Source organism: Cydia amplana, chromosome 1 (assembly GCF_948474715.1).
Source record: "Cydia amplana chromosome 1, ilCydAmpl1.1, whole genome shotgun sequence".
NCBI classification, from domain to species: Eukaryota; Metazoa; Arthropoda; class Insecta; order Lepidoptera; family Tortricidae; genus Cydia; species Cydia amplana.
This window is the reverse complement of record NC_086069.1, coordinates 2878281-2896930: the sequence shown is the minus strand read 5'-3', so window position 1 is coordinate 2896930 and position 18650 is coordinate 2878281. Positions and strand designations below refer to the sequence as shown.

The following is an 18650-nucleotide window of genomic DNA, read 5'->3' as shown; positions in this document are numbered from 1 at the left end:
TGGTGCAGCGTCGGCATTCAGTTCCCATACAAGTTGCAGTCAGTCTGTACCGGCCCTAACAGTAAATTTTGCGTAAATAATCCATTCTACCGCAAGTCTTACGAAAAAAAGGAAATATCAGTTCTTTTTCTTATTATCAGTTTTTTTCAGTATAGGTATGTATACCTCAGTCACAAAGTTAATAAATATCAAAGGAAATTATCTAAGATAAAAATCTGAATTTTATTCTGTACATAAAAGGAGTTTTACGCGTATCATTAATAATTTATGTTTGCAAACAGTACTTAAAGTATGTATTTATTTTGATTTTTTGGTCCACAACGTAGCGTCCAAAATAAATTCATAGTATTTATTGAGATTTCTAAACAGAGAGCTATTTGTGAAATACTTTAGAAGAATTTATAAGTTATCCTCATGTAAGTAACCAGGAAATTACTATGTATAATCGGCATAATTTTCCGGTTTAGTTTTCATCATTCATCATCAGTATTTGCTTGCACTTGTCCCATTCACTTGGGCTCGGCGCAGCAGGTCTATTTCTTCCATACCTATTCTTCCGTTTAATTTATATTTCATCGATGTAATAATTACGCAGAATACTGATAAAATAAATGAAGGTTGTAAATAACAAAGTATGTATTATTTAACCCGAAATAAAAAAGGATCAATTTTCAATAATTTATTTAAATATTTAATGAGTTGAAGTACAAAAACGAAGCAAAAATCCTGCAAGTAAGGCACAGCAGCGAAACTCCACAATTTCTAATAAGTACCTACAATGTAAACAACTTACCGCTAGCATGACTTGTGTTGTCGCGCGACACTTCATACGTCTAGCGCGACTTCAAGTCTTGCTAAGCGAGTTGTCACTTGCCGCAGGAGATGTTTTATCCATGCGCACTGTCTTATATAAAAATAGTTTGATAATAATTCTAGCCGTGTCCGTAGGAAACTCTTGTTGGTGTGAAATACTTTAATGGCAAAAGGTCTTAGACTAGCTCGGCTATGTTGGTGGGTTAGTATAAACGAAAACGTCCTTACACCTTCGCTGCTGTTTCTTACACTGCTGAAGTAGGTACATAACATAATATAATTTTTCTCCGTCAATCTCAGGAAAATACACTTCAGTGCGGTAACCGCATTTGTATGGAGACTTGCTAATGCTAATAATGGCTTAGCTACGTCATGTTGCACTAAGTTTCCATTTTCCTGAGACTGGATACGTTTTAAAATTATAAAGCACCTATTTATACCTACATATGATCAAAATCCTCAACTATACTGTTTTGAATTCAGGAAAAGTTTCTATTTTACTATTTTTTATGTTTTTGCTATTTATTACATTAATAATTTAACACTTTGAACGCCGCCTGACCGCCAGGAATATATGATCACGCGCCATGTTGCGGAATTTTACTGGAACTAATTTTTACATACTATACTGATCTGTCACCCTATACATGAGAATAACAGCGCCCTCTTGACAATGATCATATATTACTGGTAAGGCTTTATATAAGAAAGTTAATTACAAGCCAACATATACCTGTCTTATGTAAAGGATAAATTCTAGGTGGTACTTTTTGACTTCTAGCATCCCACGGTGCTAATAGAACTTACTACTAGTAAAAAGTAAAAATGAACTCCACTAGGCGTCAACCGCGAAAGCTAAAGACACCGGTTCAACTCCAGTCTCAGCCACCAGAGACCTTTATATATATAGATAGGTACTTTGGCCCGTGGCGCGGTAACCACAACAACTCACGACTACGATAGGCGTCGTCGGCGTTCAAAGGGTTTACATCAGGGATGTTGCGAACATCCGCATCCGCATCCGCAACCGGGGAACTTCCGCATTATTTTAAACATCCGTATCTGCATCCGCATCCGCATAAAATCGATGCGGAGCTTATGCGGATGCGGATGTCGAACCAGTGGGTACAGGAACGTCTTAGCGGCGGCGTAAGTGCTAGGTAATTTCGTCATTACCTATAACGAAATCGTCTAGGATCCAGAAAAGTCGGCCAAGTTACTGTTTATTAAATATAACGCACCTATATTCTTGCTCAAATACTAAACGTTCCTTTTTTTTGAATAAAAAAATACTGAAAATGTAATATTTGACGTTTTCTAAGTACCTAATCTTGACATCCGCATCCGCATCCGCGGATGTGAGCCTTAAAATATCCGCATCCGCGGATGTCAAAAAATCTGCATCCGCAACATCCCTGGTTTACATAACAAAGCAAAATAATTAATTAATTGTGCTATTTGAACTTCTAAAGATATTAAATTAACAATATAAAATATTATTTATTTTTTACACTTATTCGACTGACTAGTAAAAACTGTTTATTATTATTACAATTATTCGCTAAACAGTAGGCCACAAAGTTTATAATTTACTAAAACCGAAAAACATTAATTAAAATCATGGCCAGGGCAAGGATAACAATTTTGATTACATTCTAAAAAAAGCGTACATTTTGAGACTGAAACTTAAAACTAAATGAAGTGAGAAATACTGCCTACTTAGAGTGAGAGTATGGATACTTACTGTATTTGTTAAACGTATGTGTGACAAAAAAAAGCGTTATATTGTAATTAGAAAAAAATATGTAACGAACAACCAAGTTTCAGAGTTGGAAATGATTTAGGTACTTACTACGACAAATGGCAATTTAGTAGCTAATTATCTGCACCGCATATGCATATTTCCATAAATATTTTTTTTGAGTAGGTACATTATATTGAAATTAAATTTGATTAAATTGCCATTCCATACCGGAGTTATACTCCATTGTTTGTTGAGTCACAATAATAACAAGTATAAATTATTTAAAACCATGAATAAATTACCACTTAAACAAATCTCACTGTTAATGACAACCACTTATTAAATTTGTTAAATGATTACACAATGTATAATTACGTGCCCCCTTGAGAAAAGAATTAAATAAAATATAATTTTATTTACAACAAGAAGTAGTTAAGTATTTTACGGAGAAATCAAAAATGCCTTTACTCTCCGATTTACGTCCTTTCATAATCATACCAATTTACTAATAATATTTTGAAGTGTCAAAAAGTCTCTAAAAAGGGTTGAATTTGAGTAGACCCCTAAGAATAAAAACATGTTTATACATGGACCAAATAACCGGTTTATTTTCCAGTTTTTTGGCATTAACATTCGACTGCTTTTTTTATCTATACGTTTCAGATATATTGTCATTTTTTTAAAATAAAGTTTAGAAGGAAAGCCGTTCTACAGTTATTAAGTCTGTGTATGCCATATCTTCTGTACGAATATAGTAGTTATAATTTATACTAATTACGTTGTTATTACTTGAGATCTATTTGTCGACCAAATATTCTAGGAGATTTAAAGGCGTTGCATGAATTGAGCTAAATTGGCTATTATACGGTTAAACGGAGCTCTTCATTTCTTGCTTGACGCAGGTTTTGAACGCCTCCCAGCCCTCATTTTTGGCATACGACTGAAAAAAAAAAACAATACAAGACTAACTTCCCAATCCCATTATGCATTTTTTTAAACCACGTCGGTTGCTATGAAGCATATTGCCCGCCTGATATTAAGCGTTTATGTACCTACCGTAGCTTTTGGTAGCCTGCAACTCAGAGGGCCTAGCCAAGGCCCAAGATGACAATTGCAAAACGAAAAAAAAAAATGTACCTAAAGCCACAGAATAAATAATAGTACTAAGTACAGAAGACTCACTCTCTAACAAAACGCGTCTGTTACGATCAGCACAGATATGGCCGCTAGGTGGCGACAGCGCCACGCGCGGCTTATGGCTTTCCCCAAAATTGGGGCGGAACGGATGTACTTTTAGCTACCTGTAGCAAAGCGACGAAATCGCGGAGTGAGCCACGCCTGCTAAAGCACAAATGGCGCTAAATCAGGGTCTATCTTCAATATGGCGAGGAACAGTAGTTGATCTGCCAGAAAATACCGAGCTGCTAGAAAAAGATGGATGATCTGTTACCTTGAACCCTCGGTGGAGGCGGTCCTTCATGATGGCGATGAACTCCTTGTAACTGAGCAGGCCATCGCCGTCGGCATCGAAGATCGCGAACACCGTGGTCACGAGGTGCTCCGACTGCGAGATGCCCGTGCAGATCTTTACCGCGCGGTGAAACTCGTCTGAAACAGGAAATAAAATACATCTTATATCAATATCACCGCCGCAGTTAAATATTTAAAGTAATTCCTGAAGACGGTAGCTATCCTAATCTCTTATTCAACGGTGTACAGGCAGTGTAAAATCGACTCGATCGATCGATGATGAGACAGTCTTTCTGGAAGCTTATGGACATGGGACTCATAGCACGCGTGCACGCGCATTACGTTCTTACAGCAATGGTGAAATCGTCTAAATAGTTGAGGAAACTGGTCTTGAACCTCTTGCTCATATGCCGCTCGAGCTTCATGCGTACTGTTTAGAACAGCGGTCGGCAATATAAAGAAACACATGCTTAAAATGAGAGAACAATCGAATCCCTATCTTGTAACAATATAGATATAATAAACTCCTTATCTTAAAAAATCCTTTTAATTTAAGATTAGTAGTTAAGTTTTTGTAAATATGCATGCTTATTTTATGAAATAAACAGATAAATTTTTTTTAAACCTTTTAGAAGCCAAGGGCCACATAGTAGTTAACGAAGTTAACGCGGGCCGCACTTTGTTAATATTTATGACTTTATCAGACATTGTCGTTTGTCAATATTACATACAAAATAGCCAGGGAGGCTCGCGGGCCGCAAGTGACAGCTTCACGGGCCGCAGGTTGCCGACCGCTGCGTTAGATCATTTGGACCGCTGATTTAGAAGACAATTTAATACCTACACGTTTTATTTAGTCGCGTTTAAAATGTAACCTCACCTTTCGAGATAGGATGATCAGCCAGCGTATACATCCTCATAGCAATAGTGAAATCATCTAGATTGTTCAGGAACTGGCAGAAGGTCTTAAACTCCGGAAAGGTGATGCCTCGCTCGAGCTTCATGCGGTCTAGAAGACGGTCTAGGTACATGTCGTACTCGTCCGTGTCGAGGTACGTGTAGCGGAGGAGGATCTTAGCGAAATCCACTTCGGATATTGTCTCGTGACCTAAAAATTAAAGATATAAAAATCAACTGTCATACGTCAGGATTTCCCCTGACATGTCTGGATTTTTAGTCCTTTGTCAGGATTGCGGGAGACTTGGCGATGGTCAGAGTGTTTTAGAAACCTCAACTAACGACAAAAAGCTAGCTAAAAGTTTCGAGTTGGGCAGACCAAACGGGAGGTACTAGGTACAGCGTATTGTGGCGGAGGCGAAATGGCCCGCGAAAGCTTTTGGAAAAAGGAATTTCATGAGCAGATTTTTGAAGAAATACCGTACCGGAAATGTCAGGATTTTTAGGGTGATGGACTTTTGTCAGGGTATTACATTTTTTTTATTTGGCAACCGTATTTATTAGTCAATGTGAAGTCAACAATTATGACTGGATAGTTACTACCTTTGGCGAACTCTTGGAACTCGAGCTCCAGCACTTCCGTCTGCAAGTTCTCCATGAACTGCTTGAAGCCGTCGAACTTCAGGTCGCTCGTGCCCTTTTTGCCGAAGAAATGGACCTGCAGAACAATTGTAAGTAACTATGCTTTAGTAGTTTGTGTTACAAGGGATCATAATGATATATTTCCGCCAAGGACGTACATTGAATCCTGAATGAAGCGATGGATTCTACAATAGAATCCCGAACGTAGTGAGATAGAATCCTGAGCGTAATGAGGGATTCAAGTGTTAACGCCCAAGACGAAATAGTTTTGATACCGTGTGACACATACTGCTTTTCACATCAACTATGAGGAAAATAAAAAAATCTTAGTGTTGACACAATCTGATGCTTAAACAGATTATTTAAGCTAAAAAAATAATGTGCAAAAAAATGTAAAAATAGTGTGCTAAAACAGAAAAGTGTTACTTTGATCCCTCCTAGCAGGGAGGAAAAGAGCCACTTTGATCCCTCCTAGCACGGAAGAAAAAGCTCTTTTCCGAATAGGTGGTGTGAAAACAAAATTGCTTCTCAATTTCAATAGTTTATTCTCGAAAATTCACGAAATTTTAATTTGAGTCTAAAAAAATATAAAGCCAGAGAAGTCTTCAAGCAACAACATTGCCCCCGCAAATGATAGAGTCGCGGGTTCAAATCCGATCTTAGGTGCCTGGTCATTTTTTTAAGCTCTAGTCAGACTCATCATTAGGTCATTCTAGTTCGTTGGCAATTAAATATTTCGACATTTTCGACAGACCTACAGAAGCGTGTTGACGTTGTGTCGCCGATGCAGCCCCTGCTTGTCGTTGTCGTAGTCCTGCCTCCTAGCTGTATAAGAGAGAGCCCACACTATACTTCGTTTTTTTTAGGATTAGAAATTTGGTAAACAATCTTGATATGTCTTTTAATTGAAAAACACTTTTTAAAAATCAATAACTATTACTTATGAAGGCAGAAGACTATAAAAGATCGTATTAGATTCATAATTGTTACATATTTACCGTAACTTATTTTTAAAATGTGTTTTTCAATTAAAAGACACGTCAAAATTGTTTACCAAATTTCTAATCCTAAAAAAAACGAAGTATAGCTAGCCTCCCGAGCGTCGGCGTCTAGTCAACTCTATGGCTGCTGCTTGACGCAACGTTGGCGCAACTGGGTAGCGTCACCATTTTCCATAGCGCTGACTAGACGCTAACACTCAAAAGACGCTAGTGTAGGGTCTCTATAACCCGCACTCGTGTCACTGACCTGTAGCAGCGTGTCGACGTTGTGTCGCCGCTGCAGCCCCTGCTCGTCGTTGACGTACGAGTCCTGCGGCTTGTCGGCGTCGCCGCCATCTTGTCTAACCCTCGTGTCACTGACCTGCAGCAGCGTGTCGACGTTGTGTCGCCGCTGCAGCCCCTGCTCGTCGTTGACGTACGAGTCCTGCGGCTTGTCGGCGTCGCCGCCATCTTGTCTAACCCTCGTGTCACTGACCTGCAGCAGCGTGTCGACGTTGTGTCGCCGCTGCAGCCCCTGCTCGTCGTTGACGTACGAGTCCTGCGGCTTGTCGGCGTCGCCGCCATCTTGTCTAACCCTCGTGTCACTGACCTGCAGCAGCGTGTCGACGTTGTGTCGCCGCTGCAGCCCCTGCTCGTCGTTGACGTACGAGTCCTGCGGCTTGTCGGCGTCGCCGCCATCTTGTCTAACCCTCGTGTCACTGACCTGCAGCAGCGTGTCGACGTTGTGTCGCCGCTGCAGCCCCTGCTCGTCGTTGACGTACGAGTCCTGCGGCTTGTCGGCGTCGCCGCCATCTTGTCTAACCCTCGTGTCACTGACCTGCAGCAGCGTGTCGACGTTGTGTCGCCGCTGCAGCCCCTGCTCGTCGTTGACGTACGAGTCCTGCGGCTTGTCGGCGTCGCCGCCATCTTGTCTAACCCTCGTGTCACTGACCTGCAGCAGCGTGTCGACGTTGTGTCGCCGCTGCAGCCCCTGCTCGTCGTTGACGTACGAGTCCTGCGGCTTGTCGGCGTCGCCGCCATCTTGTCTAACCCTCGTGTCACTGACCTGCAGCAGCGTGTCGACGTTGTGTCGCCGCTGCAGCCCCTGCTCGTCGTTGACGTACGAGTCCTGCGGCTTGTCGGCGTCGCCGCCATCTTGTCTAACCCTCGTGTCACTGACCTGCAGCAGCGTGTCGACGTTGTGTCGCCGCTGCAGCCCCTGCTCGTCGTTGACGTACGAGTCCTGCGGCTTGTCGGCGTCGCCGCCATCTTGTCTAACCCTCGTGTCACTGACCTGCAGCAGCGTGTCGACGTTGTGTCGCCGCTGCAGCCCCTGCTCGTCGTTGACGTACGAGTCCTGCGGCTTGTCGGCGTCGCCGCCATCTTGTCTAACCCTCGTGTCACTGACCTGCAGCAGCGTGTCGACGTTGTGTCGCCGCTGCAGCCCCTGCTCGTCGTTGACGTACGAGTCCTGCGGCTTGTCGGCGTCGCCGCCATCTTGTCTAACCCTCGTGTCACTGACCTGCAGCAGCGTGTCGACGTTGTGTCGCCGCTGCAGCCCCTGCTCGTCGTTGACGTACGAGTCCTGCGGCTTGTCGGCGTCGCCGCCATCTTGTCTAACCCTCGTGTCACTGACCTGCAGCAGCGTGTCGACGTTGTGTCGCCGCTGCAGCCCCTGCTCGTCGTTGACGTACGAGTCCTGCGGCTTGTCGGCGTCGCCGCCATCTTGTCTAACCCTCGTGTCACTGACCTGCAGCAGCGTGTCGACGTTGTGTCGCCGCTGCAGCCCCTGCTCGTCGTTGACGTACGAGTCCTGCGGCTTGTCGGCGTCGCCGCCATCTTGTCTAACCCTCGTGTCACTGACCTGCAGCAGCGTGTCGACGTTGTGTCGCCGCTGCAGCCCCTGCTCGTCGTTGACGTACGAGTCCTGCGGCTTGTCGGCGTCGCCGCCATCTTGGCTCTCCAACCCGCGCTTGCCGCGCCATGCGAAGCTGAAGATTTTCTCCATCTACAACCACTTGTACGTTAGGAAAGTCAGGAATAAACAAGTACTCGTACCTGAAGTAAGGACGCTAAGTGCGAAGTATTTAGTAAATTGCCTGTTCCTATCTCTATAATATATTGCTGTCCCACTCGCACAGTGGCATCGACCGCCGGCATTATCGGCGGGACAGCGATATAATTATGCGCGTGCGATAGAGCATAGAGAAAAAAATACATAGAGTGCTCACTCCATACTCCATATCAGTTTTAGTACCAAAAAGACTATTAGCATCTAGGATCGAGTAGCGGAACTATCAGTACTGCTACTTGACAATTGATGTCGCGACCGACCGGAAAGTCTTATGCTGTTGAGATAAGACTTTCCGGTCGGTGCTACATCTATTGTCAAGTAGCAGTACTGATAGTTCCGCTACTCGATGCTAGATGTAGACACTGAAATTAATAGTCTGAACTGATGTATGGAGTGAGCACTCTATGTATTTTTTTCTCTATGGATAGAGATAGGAAATGACGAGTCTATGTACGAAATTCTTCGTGCTTAGCGTCCTCACTTGAATGAACAAGTGACAGGAAGATGTCATGATATTTTACAAATCCAACACTCTGGACGGCACAAGAACGATATCACAACACAAACATTGAGTACCTATACACTAACACATTACTCTTTATAAATCTGTCAATTAAATGAACTACTTTCTAAATGAGACATTGTTATAAGAAAGACATTAAGATAATAATTACAATATCTTATTTAATTTTGTTAAGCAGGTAAGTGTAATAATGTTGAAGGAAAATTACAATATTAGTTTTAAAAGTTAAGTAAAATTTAAGTAATCAAGACAAACGACATAAAATTAGTTAAAACAAGGCACTTAAGGCAGAGCGATTTATTAATGAAAAAGGTTTTCCTTTTACCTAGTTTATTCATTATTTAGTTTAAACATGCACATATTTACGTTATTTAACGTTGAAAGAAAATACTCTTCAGCCCTAGTAGCACGGTCGCATTTTTATCATTTATCACCATGCCTGTCACGTTCTAACAAGTATGTAAGTGCGAAAGTGACGGGCATAGTGATAGTGGATAAAAATGGAACCGTGCTGAGCCCACAGGTAAATTATGAACGTAACAATAGGTACTAAGAAATTAGTCTCACAATAAGGGTAAATCAGTTTTATGAATTATAAGATAAACTAGTATTAGATCACGTAACTCCATGCAATCCGCAAAATTCCTAAAAATATTGGTAGCACTGGAAAATATTCGTCAGTAAACAACCAAATTATGTTACCAGAATTTTTTTACCTACTCAACTCTGTAATAATTTCATATCCGGCACATTCCACTCGAAATTGAACTGAAATCTTAAGGATAATCGGTAAAATTTGAAGTGAATACTGCAATACGAATTTAGGTAGTAAATAGTACTTAATTATTTAACTTATTTGGCCAATTTCAGTTGTAAACCAACGAATACATCAGCTAAATAGGAGTAAAGTTCAAACCTCATTGAGAAAATACACGTTTGCACGGAGGGAACAGACGTTTCCATCAGGCTATTAAAGACCTAGACACTAGAAGAGCGTAGCTTTAATCACGAGGAGGAAATCAAAATGACAATATTTAGACCATACAACATTACGAAATTTTCCTGCCTGGACACACACTGACAGACATTGCTAACCACAAAAAGTAGACACTTTGTTGAAATGAGTTGTAAATGTTTGTTGAAATTAGTTGTAATAAACTTTTCGAGGGGAATATGAAAACGGTCCAGTTTGTATGGACACAATTGAACAATGTCATTTGAAATAGGGTGGGTAGGTCGATCGTTCTTGAATGTATAGGTACATATATTATAGTTTATTTACTTGAACGGACTTAATTATTTTATTTTAAAATTCACTGCCATCAATGCCATCGACAGATCATTACAATTCGTTTCAACTACATATAAATCTTATCTTTTTGTGTTTAGGGTTTTTTTTCTAATTTCACAGTGACTTGACACACAAATCATAAGCCAACGCACAAACTACAGAATTTGAGAGAAACCAATGAAGTGACGTCACAAGAAACCAATCGATGTTGCCATTGCAATTTGGACTTACTGTCGAAGGCTTTGCGGTCGTTTTTTCCTCCACCTTGTTCTTGAGCGCACTGGACGAGACTAACGTAAGCAGCTAACATAGTTATACATAAAAATACATATTAATAGACATATATACAAAGCAATTTATTATAATTCGATTATAACACAATTTCGTGACAATTTAGAATTTAAAAAATGGGTTATTTTTTTGGTATTCTGTGCCGCTCTTTGAGTTATTCACAATAAACGCAAATGATTGTATTACTTATGCCAATTGTTAAACATTACCTACATAAAGAAAAATTTAGATGTTACTAAGCTATCTAGGTACAGTTAGTACCTACTTATACAAGTTATGCCAAAACATTTTCTACGAATCTTCTTAGGTATAAGTATTAAGTTAAAAAATATACATTTTACGAATCATAAATATGTTCTCGAAAACAAAACATATAACTGTTTAGCACTTTAATTGTAGGTACGATTTTAATATATAATTATGTCTGTATCTAATCCAATTGAAATCGCCATCAGTGCAAAAGTCCATTGCACTGCAGGACACACCTCCTTATCCCTGAACGAAAACGTAAAATAGGGTTGCATAAATTATTTGCTTTTTTAGCATTATATTCCAAGATATAATTACCCACTGCATATCCTGTTATCCTGAAAATAGCTATCGTAATTTCCAGTCCGCTAACCCCTTTACGATCAGTACATTCAAACGGCTACTTCAATGTTCATAAATATGATGACTTCCCTTTAGCACACTTCAATCATCTCATTCATTCATTTATTTATTTTACGTCACCCTAGGCCCGTAAGTGGGATTTTCTCCCCGCTACGCGAGGAGAAAATCTCGCTTCCTGGCCAAGGCAAGACGTAAAACTTAAGACAGACCACGGGCGGTAATTCCTAATGCCCCGGATTGCATATTTATGGCCCTCACCTTCGGTTCGGGCCACAAACATTGCGATCTGGAGCATTCACGAATTCACCTCCCTAGGTATGTAATGTAGAGATGCAACGGATAGTTGTTTGGCCGGATACCGGATACCGAATATCCGGCCTGGACACTGGCCTAATATCCGGTATCCGGCCGCCGGATATTCGGCCGGAGGAACTATACCTATATTTTGAGTTTTGCAGGTGCGTTTCGTAGTGAACGTTCGCGCGGACACATTTCTAGGATCGTAACGAGTTTTATCAATTATCATGTCATTTTACGTATTAAGTTCGTTTATAGTTACAAGTGCGCGAGCGTATTTTTGTGTAATCAAATAAGTGTAGGTATTGTGTGACATTGGTTACGTATTCATTTCTATCTACTGTGTCGTTAGCATTATGACCGTGACTGTTTTTTAGATTCCATATTTTACCCCAAAATGTGTTAATTTTACTATCCGGTATCCGGCCGATACTAAAATAACGGCCGGATAGGCCGGATACCGGATAGTAACCGGATATCCGGTGCATCTCTAATGTAATGTACTATAATTGTTAAACAAAACAATACAATCATTGTGTCAGATTTCACATTACGCGTAAGCACATCTTTAAGCGTAAGGATCATTTTAGGTCTGTGGTAGTACAGTCAGCAGCAGAAGTTGCTAAGCGGGCGAGGTGTTCAAAATGACCTTGACGCGCTCTTATTCTCTTAACGATAAAGTCGCTTCAAGATCAATTTGAACACCTCACCCGCTTAGCAACTATTGCTGCTGACTGTATCTACAATCCAGTCTTCCATCACATTTTTCTAGCGCAGTTCACCTATTTTTACGTTTGTCCTCAACCACCCCCGGGACCAGCAGCGGATTTCAAACCTTACCACCCTACAATTAAAGTGCTAAACCGAGCGGCACAGCCCCAGAAGCGTCCACAACACTCACAGCCTCCTTGCTCTTGGCGTCCAGGTTCTTTCGCTCCCTGAACGACCCCCCCAGCAACCTCTGGATCTAACGTTTAGCAACAAAACATGCTAAGAAATAAATAAATATATATAATAACTATAATAAGTTTAACTGTAATATACATATACTACTTATAATATCAATTTGAACATATTAATTGTTGAAAATGTGATTATAACTTTTGTGCAAATTATGACTATTAAGTAAAGTTGAGGGGTGTTGTAAAAATAGCCAAAGGTAAGATAGATAAGTAGATAGACGGTTTAGATTTAGTAATAGAGACCCGTTGTTACCTCTTACTTATTAAACCATGAAAAAATATCTTGATAAGCGATTTAGATATGTGAGTTGTGAGATTTTCCAAAGAAAACATTAGTTACGAAAATACAAATAGTTTTTTATAATAAATCTATAGTCAAACTACGATTATATTTTCATACTTCAGAAAATCTCACACACCGCACCGGAAAAAAAGGAAATTCGACCTCCCAAAAGTTTCCATAACCCGGGATTTAGACTATTAATTCCTTATAACGTTCCCAAGTTAGAGACAGATAGATATAAATAAGTGTACACCTATATTATTTATTTAACTTTATTAAAAGCCAGGTGGATAAAGGATAAAACGGGAAATATTCTGTGCAAAAGGGGTCAACCTTGCAAAACTACTTATTTCACGAAAGTAAACCAATTGTTAAGGCAAATCAGTCAACGTATAATATAATGACTACTCATATTGACTAGGTATATTGTCCAATGACTGACGTACCCAATTGGAAAATAGTTTTTCTCATAAATATTTCAATAAACATCTAAGAAAACACTAAAGACTTGCACGTCGCTTTAACAATTGATTCACAAACTGTGCAAATGTGCGTATTATGAGTGCGACTACTCGTGGTCTGCAATCCATTCATCAGTATAGCCACTGCATGCCCGCCACGATGAGTGGTCATCTTTAATTGTCCCGGCATTTTGACCACTCATTAACTCCTGAATAAGTTATTTTGTTGTATACAGGGTGCCCAGTAATTAATGGATAACCATCTAACCACCAACAGGGCACCTTAGGCTGGTCCAGAAAATGCACTTATAGGTCTAGTAAAAGTTTCGTGGTTTTCGAGATAATCGAACTTTTCTGTCTTTTACTTCAAATTTAGAAAAGTGCGATTATCTCGAAAACCACGAAACTTTTACTAGACCTATAAGTGCATTTTCTGGACCAGCCTAAGGTGCCCTGTCGGTGGTTAGAAGGTTATCCATTAATTACCGGGCACCCTGTATAATTCCGTGTTGAGGTTCTCGATTGTTCTGTCCTCCTTTCAGGTTCCAAGACCAACAAAAACAGGTTTTCTTAAGAATGTTCCAACTAAGTGACCCACCGTTCTTTTGTCTAACGTATAGGTACCTATACTAATATGGGTACTCGTACCTATACCAAAACAAAATTAGATAGGTTCAAATCTGTAGAAAGAAAAGGTCGAAAACGGAACCTTACTGTTACTGTTCCAATAAGACGCGTACTTAATAAGTAAATCAACTATCTATGTATTAGGCTACTTAGCTGTGTTCATAATTTCCTACTTTCCATGTGTTATGAAATAAATGCCTAATAAATATAACTAATAAAACTGATAAAACTATAATAGTGTGATAATATTAATAAAGTTGTAGGCAAAATACTCACGACTAGAAACTCATTCTTATCTACTCTTTGGTTGCCGTCCGTGTCGAACATGTTGAAGGCTATTTGAAACCCGGAGGCAGGCTCTGGAAAATACAGTAGGTATAGGTATATCAATAGTTTACACTTAGTTGTACCTACATAAACACAAGTAATTGAAATACAAATGATAATATTTATCAGTGACACGACGCTTTATGGCAGCATCTTTAAAATCTGTCGAATATATAATTGAATTAAAAGAATTTTCAGCTTTTTCAGAGATATTAAATAAATAGCGCCACGTACCACTTTCGGTGTACACCTACTTTTAGTGTAATATAAAGAAGAAAAAGTACTTACTTGTTAATATAGATAGAAGAAACAGGTACTCTGTGTATGAAATAATCCCTGAAAAGTTAATAAATATACCTATCAGCATAATATATATAATTTATAGAAACAATGAATTTCGTAACTATGTTTATCTAGTAAGTACAATACAAACATTATCTGTTTGGTTGACAGAAAGTTCTTGAGATATAAGTTCGCTTTTGTACTTTTTCACTGCACAAGGATTAAGATTAATAAATAAACATGAATAGCTAAAAATGTATGTTAAAATGTTTTACCCCGGTCCCGTAAGCTGCGGAACATTTGTGGGGAGCCCTTCTTCAGGGCGGGCGTGCTGTCCCTCAGCTGTTCGATCTCCTTCGTGGTAAGCTCCCGCCGCTTTAGTCGCGCTGGAAAATAAACACGATTCTTTTATTGAAGTGTAAGTACAAGGCTGAAGCAACATTGTAATACAATTCAATCCATTTGTCAAAGAACCGGAGAGCAATTGACTATGGTCAATGTCATCAACGTGAGACATGAAGGAACGAGTAGAAAGAATATTTAGTTGTGTCGTTAGGTGACAACTGAGGTGTCTACGGCGAGGGGGACTATTCTTACGAAAACATGACAGCATTTGGTGCCGCTGTTGTATACCCTGGTTTCGATGACCGGTCCACTGGGATCTAACAAATCATGAAACTACTTTCGGCATCTAATTACATCTGCTGTTGACTGATCTTAATTAGAATTAAATCAAAAGTAATTCAGTTACCAAAGATGCAAACAACGAGCGGTTGTATTAGGACTTAAAGGTCAGGTTTTTTTTCCCCTAACTACATGGTATTTATAGTTACGTAAGTCTGCTCACGCCTATGTTCCTGCTCTCCCACGCATTCAAGGAAGCCCTGAAGCGTCATGTACTACGGTTGGTCATTATATCGCCAATGGTACAGTCGAGACTGAATTTGATGAAGCGACGCTCTCGAGACGTTAGCTTCACCGATTACGCCGGGACTACGTGTAGGAGGGTACTTACGTCTAGGTTCCTGCTCTACCACGGACTCGAGGAAGTCCTGAGGCGTCATGTACAGCTGGCCATTGTACTCCACTGAGGCGAACTTGATGAAGCGACGCTCTCGAGACGTTAGCTTCACCGATTACGCCAGGACTACGTGTAGGAGGGTACTTACGTCTAGGTTCCTGCTCTACCACGGACTCGAGGAAGTCCTGAGGCGTCATGTACAGCTGGCCATTGTACTCCACTGAGGCGAACTTGATGAAGCGACGCTCTCGAGACGTTAGCTTCACCGATTACGCCGGGACTACGTGTAGGAGGGTACTTACGTCTAGGTTCCTGCTCTACCACGGACTCGAGGAAGTCCTGAGGCGTCATGTACAGCTGGCCATTGTACTCCACTGAGGCGAACTTGATGAAGCGACGCTCTCGAGACGTTAGCTTCACCGATTTAGCCAGCTCGTCGGGCTGTGAAAGAAGAATGAGTTTGAGTTTCAGCATTTGTATTTATTATAATATTATTGTGTACTGAGTTAAGGTTAAGGAAATACATATATTCTCGCCTTTTCACATGGTTTTTATCTATGCAATTACGTTAGCAGCGAAACGACTACCTATGTCGTTGCCTACATTATTTTAGGATCCATACTTAAAAAAAGCGGCCAAGTGCGAGTCGGACTCGCCCATGAAGGGTTCCGTATTTAGGCGATTTATGACGTATAAAAAAAAACTACTTACTAGATCTCGTTCAAACCAATTTTCGGTGGAAGTTTACATGGTAATGTACATCATATATTTTTTTTAGTTTTATCATTCTCTTATTTTAGAAGTTACAGGGGGGGGGACACACATTTTACCACTTTGGAAGTGTCTCTCGCGCAAACTATCCAGTTTAGAAAAAAATGATATTAGAAACCTCAATATCATTTTTGAAGACCTATCCATAGATACCCCACACGTATGGGTTTGATGAAAAAAAATTTTTTGAGTTTCAGTTCGAAGTATGGGGAACCCCAAAAATGTATTGTTTGTTTTCTATTTTTGTGTGAAAATCTTAATGCGGTTCACAGAATACATCTACTTACCAAGTTTCAACAGTATAGTTCTTATAGTTTCGGAGAAAAGTGGCTGTGACATACGGACGGACAGACAGACGGACAGACGGACAGACAGACAGACAGACATGACGAATCTATAAGGGTTCCGTTTTTTGCCATTTGGCTACGGAACCCTAAAAATTACCTACAGGTACATTTTGTAACTTTATAAAGAATAATATTTTTCTAAATACGTTCTACGACGTTTTAATACATGAGGTAATGTAGGTATGGTTACCAATAAATAAGTAATATCATTAAAATACATAAGTATGTAATTAATTCATCTAAGAACCGTCATTATTGGTTTTGTCCCGCCAATAATTCAAACGCTTGTCGTAACAGGGGAGAGAGATATATTTATTTCACCAGCGCATTCTCAACAAGGCACATTTGTATCTCACCCAAAAAACAAATTTGACCCCTACACCTTAAGCCTTCCCGAGATTTATAACTCCTTTTAGGGGTGGCACTCGCCGGTAATTTATCGGCATATTTGTGACAAAACGGCTATTAAGTAGAGGACAATGCGGTTCTACTGCCATTTTATTACACAACCCTGATTTACGAGGGTGATAAAAGATGTATTTCTTTTAATTTTAAAGTTAGGGCTGGTCTTTGAGCTGCCGCCGGCAACCCTGTTTTGGCTTTTATTGACCTGAAGTGTTTGCGTTGGACTGTTGTATTGGACAATAGGAATTGACAGTGTTAATCTTGTTTGATAATTGGATTTTACGGTTTGCTTTTTAGGTATATCTAGGGGTTAATAATCTACACCCAATAACTTTTTTGTATTATCCACGTGTCTGTTTTTTCCCCTATAAAGAAAAAATAAACGATTCCTATTTTTTTTGTACTTATATCTAGTCTTAAGAGTAAAAATGAGTTGGTACTCATTTGCTAGTTGTTAAGAAGACTCATGAGACATATATGCGTGAGAAAAGAGAAGTCAATATCTTTAGACTACCAGTAGATAATTACAACACAAAAAGTTATTTTTAGACGAATTTTATAAAACCAAAATATACCTATTTGGTTTTTATTTTTAAGTAACTATTAATTAATTAATTTATGCAATGTTTCATTCAATCAATAAAGCCCATATTACACAAACACGAATACACTCAGCTAGTGACAGACGGACAAATGACCCGAACTTGGTCACTTTAGTAACGCGACACCGCAGAGCGTGACCGACGCGCGAACGGTTCCGTGTTGCTCGAAATAAACGGTGCCTACGGAAGAAAGTGCCACACTAAACTGTTCTTCGATAGACTAAGGGCCGAGACTGCAACCCGACTGCAATTTAATTGTGTGGGAATTGGGACCTACACGGCGACTGCATGACAACTGCAACGTCGGCGTGTAGTTCCCATACAAGTTGCAGTCGGGTTGTTGTCCGTCTGTATTGGCCCTTGGTGCCCTAGGCACACGAACCCAACCACCGCCATACAATCAAAGTTACGCTCTCATTTTTAAACGACTTTTTGAAATTACACGAGTTCAAATTATAAGTCAAAAAATTTCTTCTTCTTTTTCCTAATCACAACCTATGCCGAGCATACTGTTTTTGTTACAGCCTGTATAACAAATAGATGTTGTTGCCATTGTTGGTAACAATCTTGTAAGTCTCAATTTGAATAGCTTGACTCGTTTTATGCTATATAACACTTTAAACTCTCGCGTTTTGTACACATATTTAATTACATAAACGGGTTTACCGCGATATAATTTAATTGTTTTTACCGTCCGTTTTTACGCCGTCTTTCCGTGACCACAGCTGGTGCAACTCAGCTGAAACGTCGGAATTAAAGGTAAAAACAATGAAATTATATCCTTTTATGCTTTCCAGGGTCCATGTATGTAACATCTATACTATGGTATGCAAATAAAGATCTCTATCTATCTATCTCTACTTTTGATTCTTTTAGTCCCGACACGAGTTCTTTATTGAGTATTTTCCAATAATTATTATCAATAGAA

At 39.9% G+C, this 18650-nt stretch overlaps 1 protein-coding gene across 1 annotated transcript in view; it reads right to left on the bottom strand.

Moving 5' to 3' along the window:
* Nucleotides 1–3244: 3244 nt before the first annotated feature.
* LOC134658013 (calcium uptake protein 3, mitochondrial) overlaps nucleotides 3245–18650 on the bottom strand; it is a 101617-nt gene continuing 86211 nt past the window's right edge. Inside the window, exons 2-13 of the mRNA XM_063513649.1 lie at nucleotides 15900–16038; nucleotides 14852–14962; nucleotides 14583–14630; nucleotides 14244–14326; nucleotides 12536–12601; nucleotides 10666–10737; nucleotides 8469–8554; nucleotides 8297–8390; nucleotides 5528–5642; nucleotides 4908–5135; nucleotides 4008–4165; nucleotides 3245–3497 (exon numbers count right to left, since the gene is read on the bottom strand). Coding sequence (XP_063369719.1) covers nucleotides 3426–3497; nucleotides 4008–4165; nucleotides 4908–5135; nucleotides 5528–5642; nucleotides 8297–8390; nucleotides 8469–8554; nucleotides 10666–10737; nucleotides 12536–12601; nucleotides 14244–14326; nucleotides 14583–14630; nucleotides 14852–14962; nucleotides 15900–16038 — 1272 coding nt within the window. The 3' untranslated portion in view covers nucleotides 3245–3425. The remainder of the gene's footprint in view (nucleotides 3498–4007; nucleotides 4166–4907; nucleotides 5136–5527; nucleotides 5643–8296; nucleotides 8391–8468; nucleotides 8555–10665; nucleotides 10738–12535; nucleotides 12602–14243; nucleotides 14327–14582; nucleotides 14631–14851; nucleotides 14963–15899; nucleotides 16039–18650) is intronic.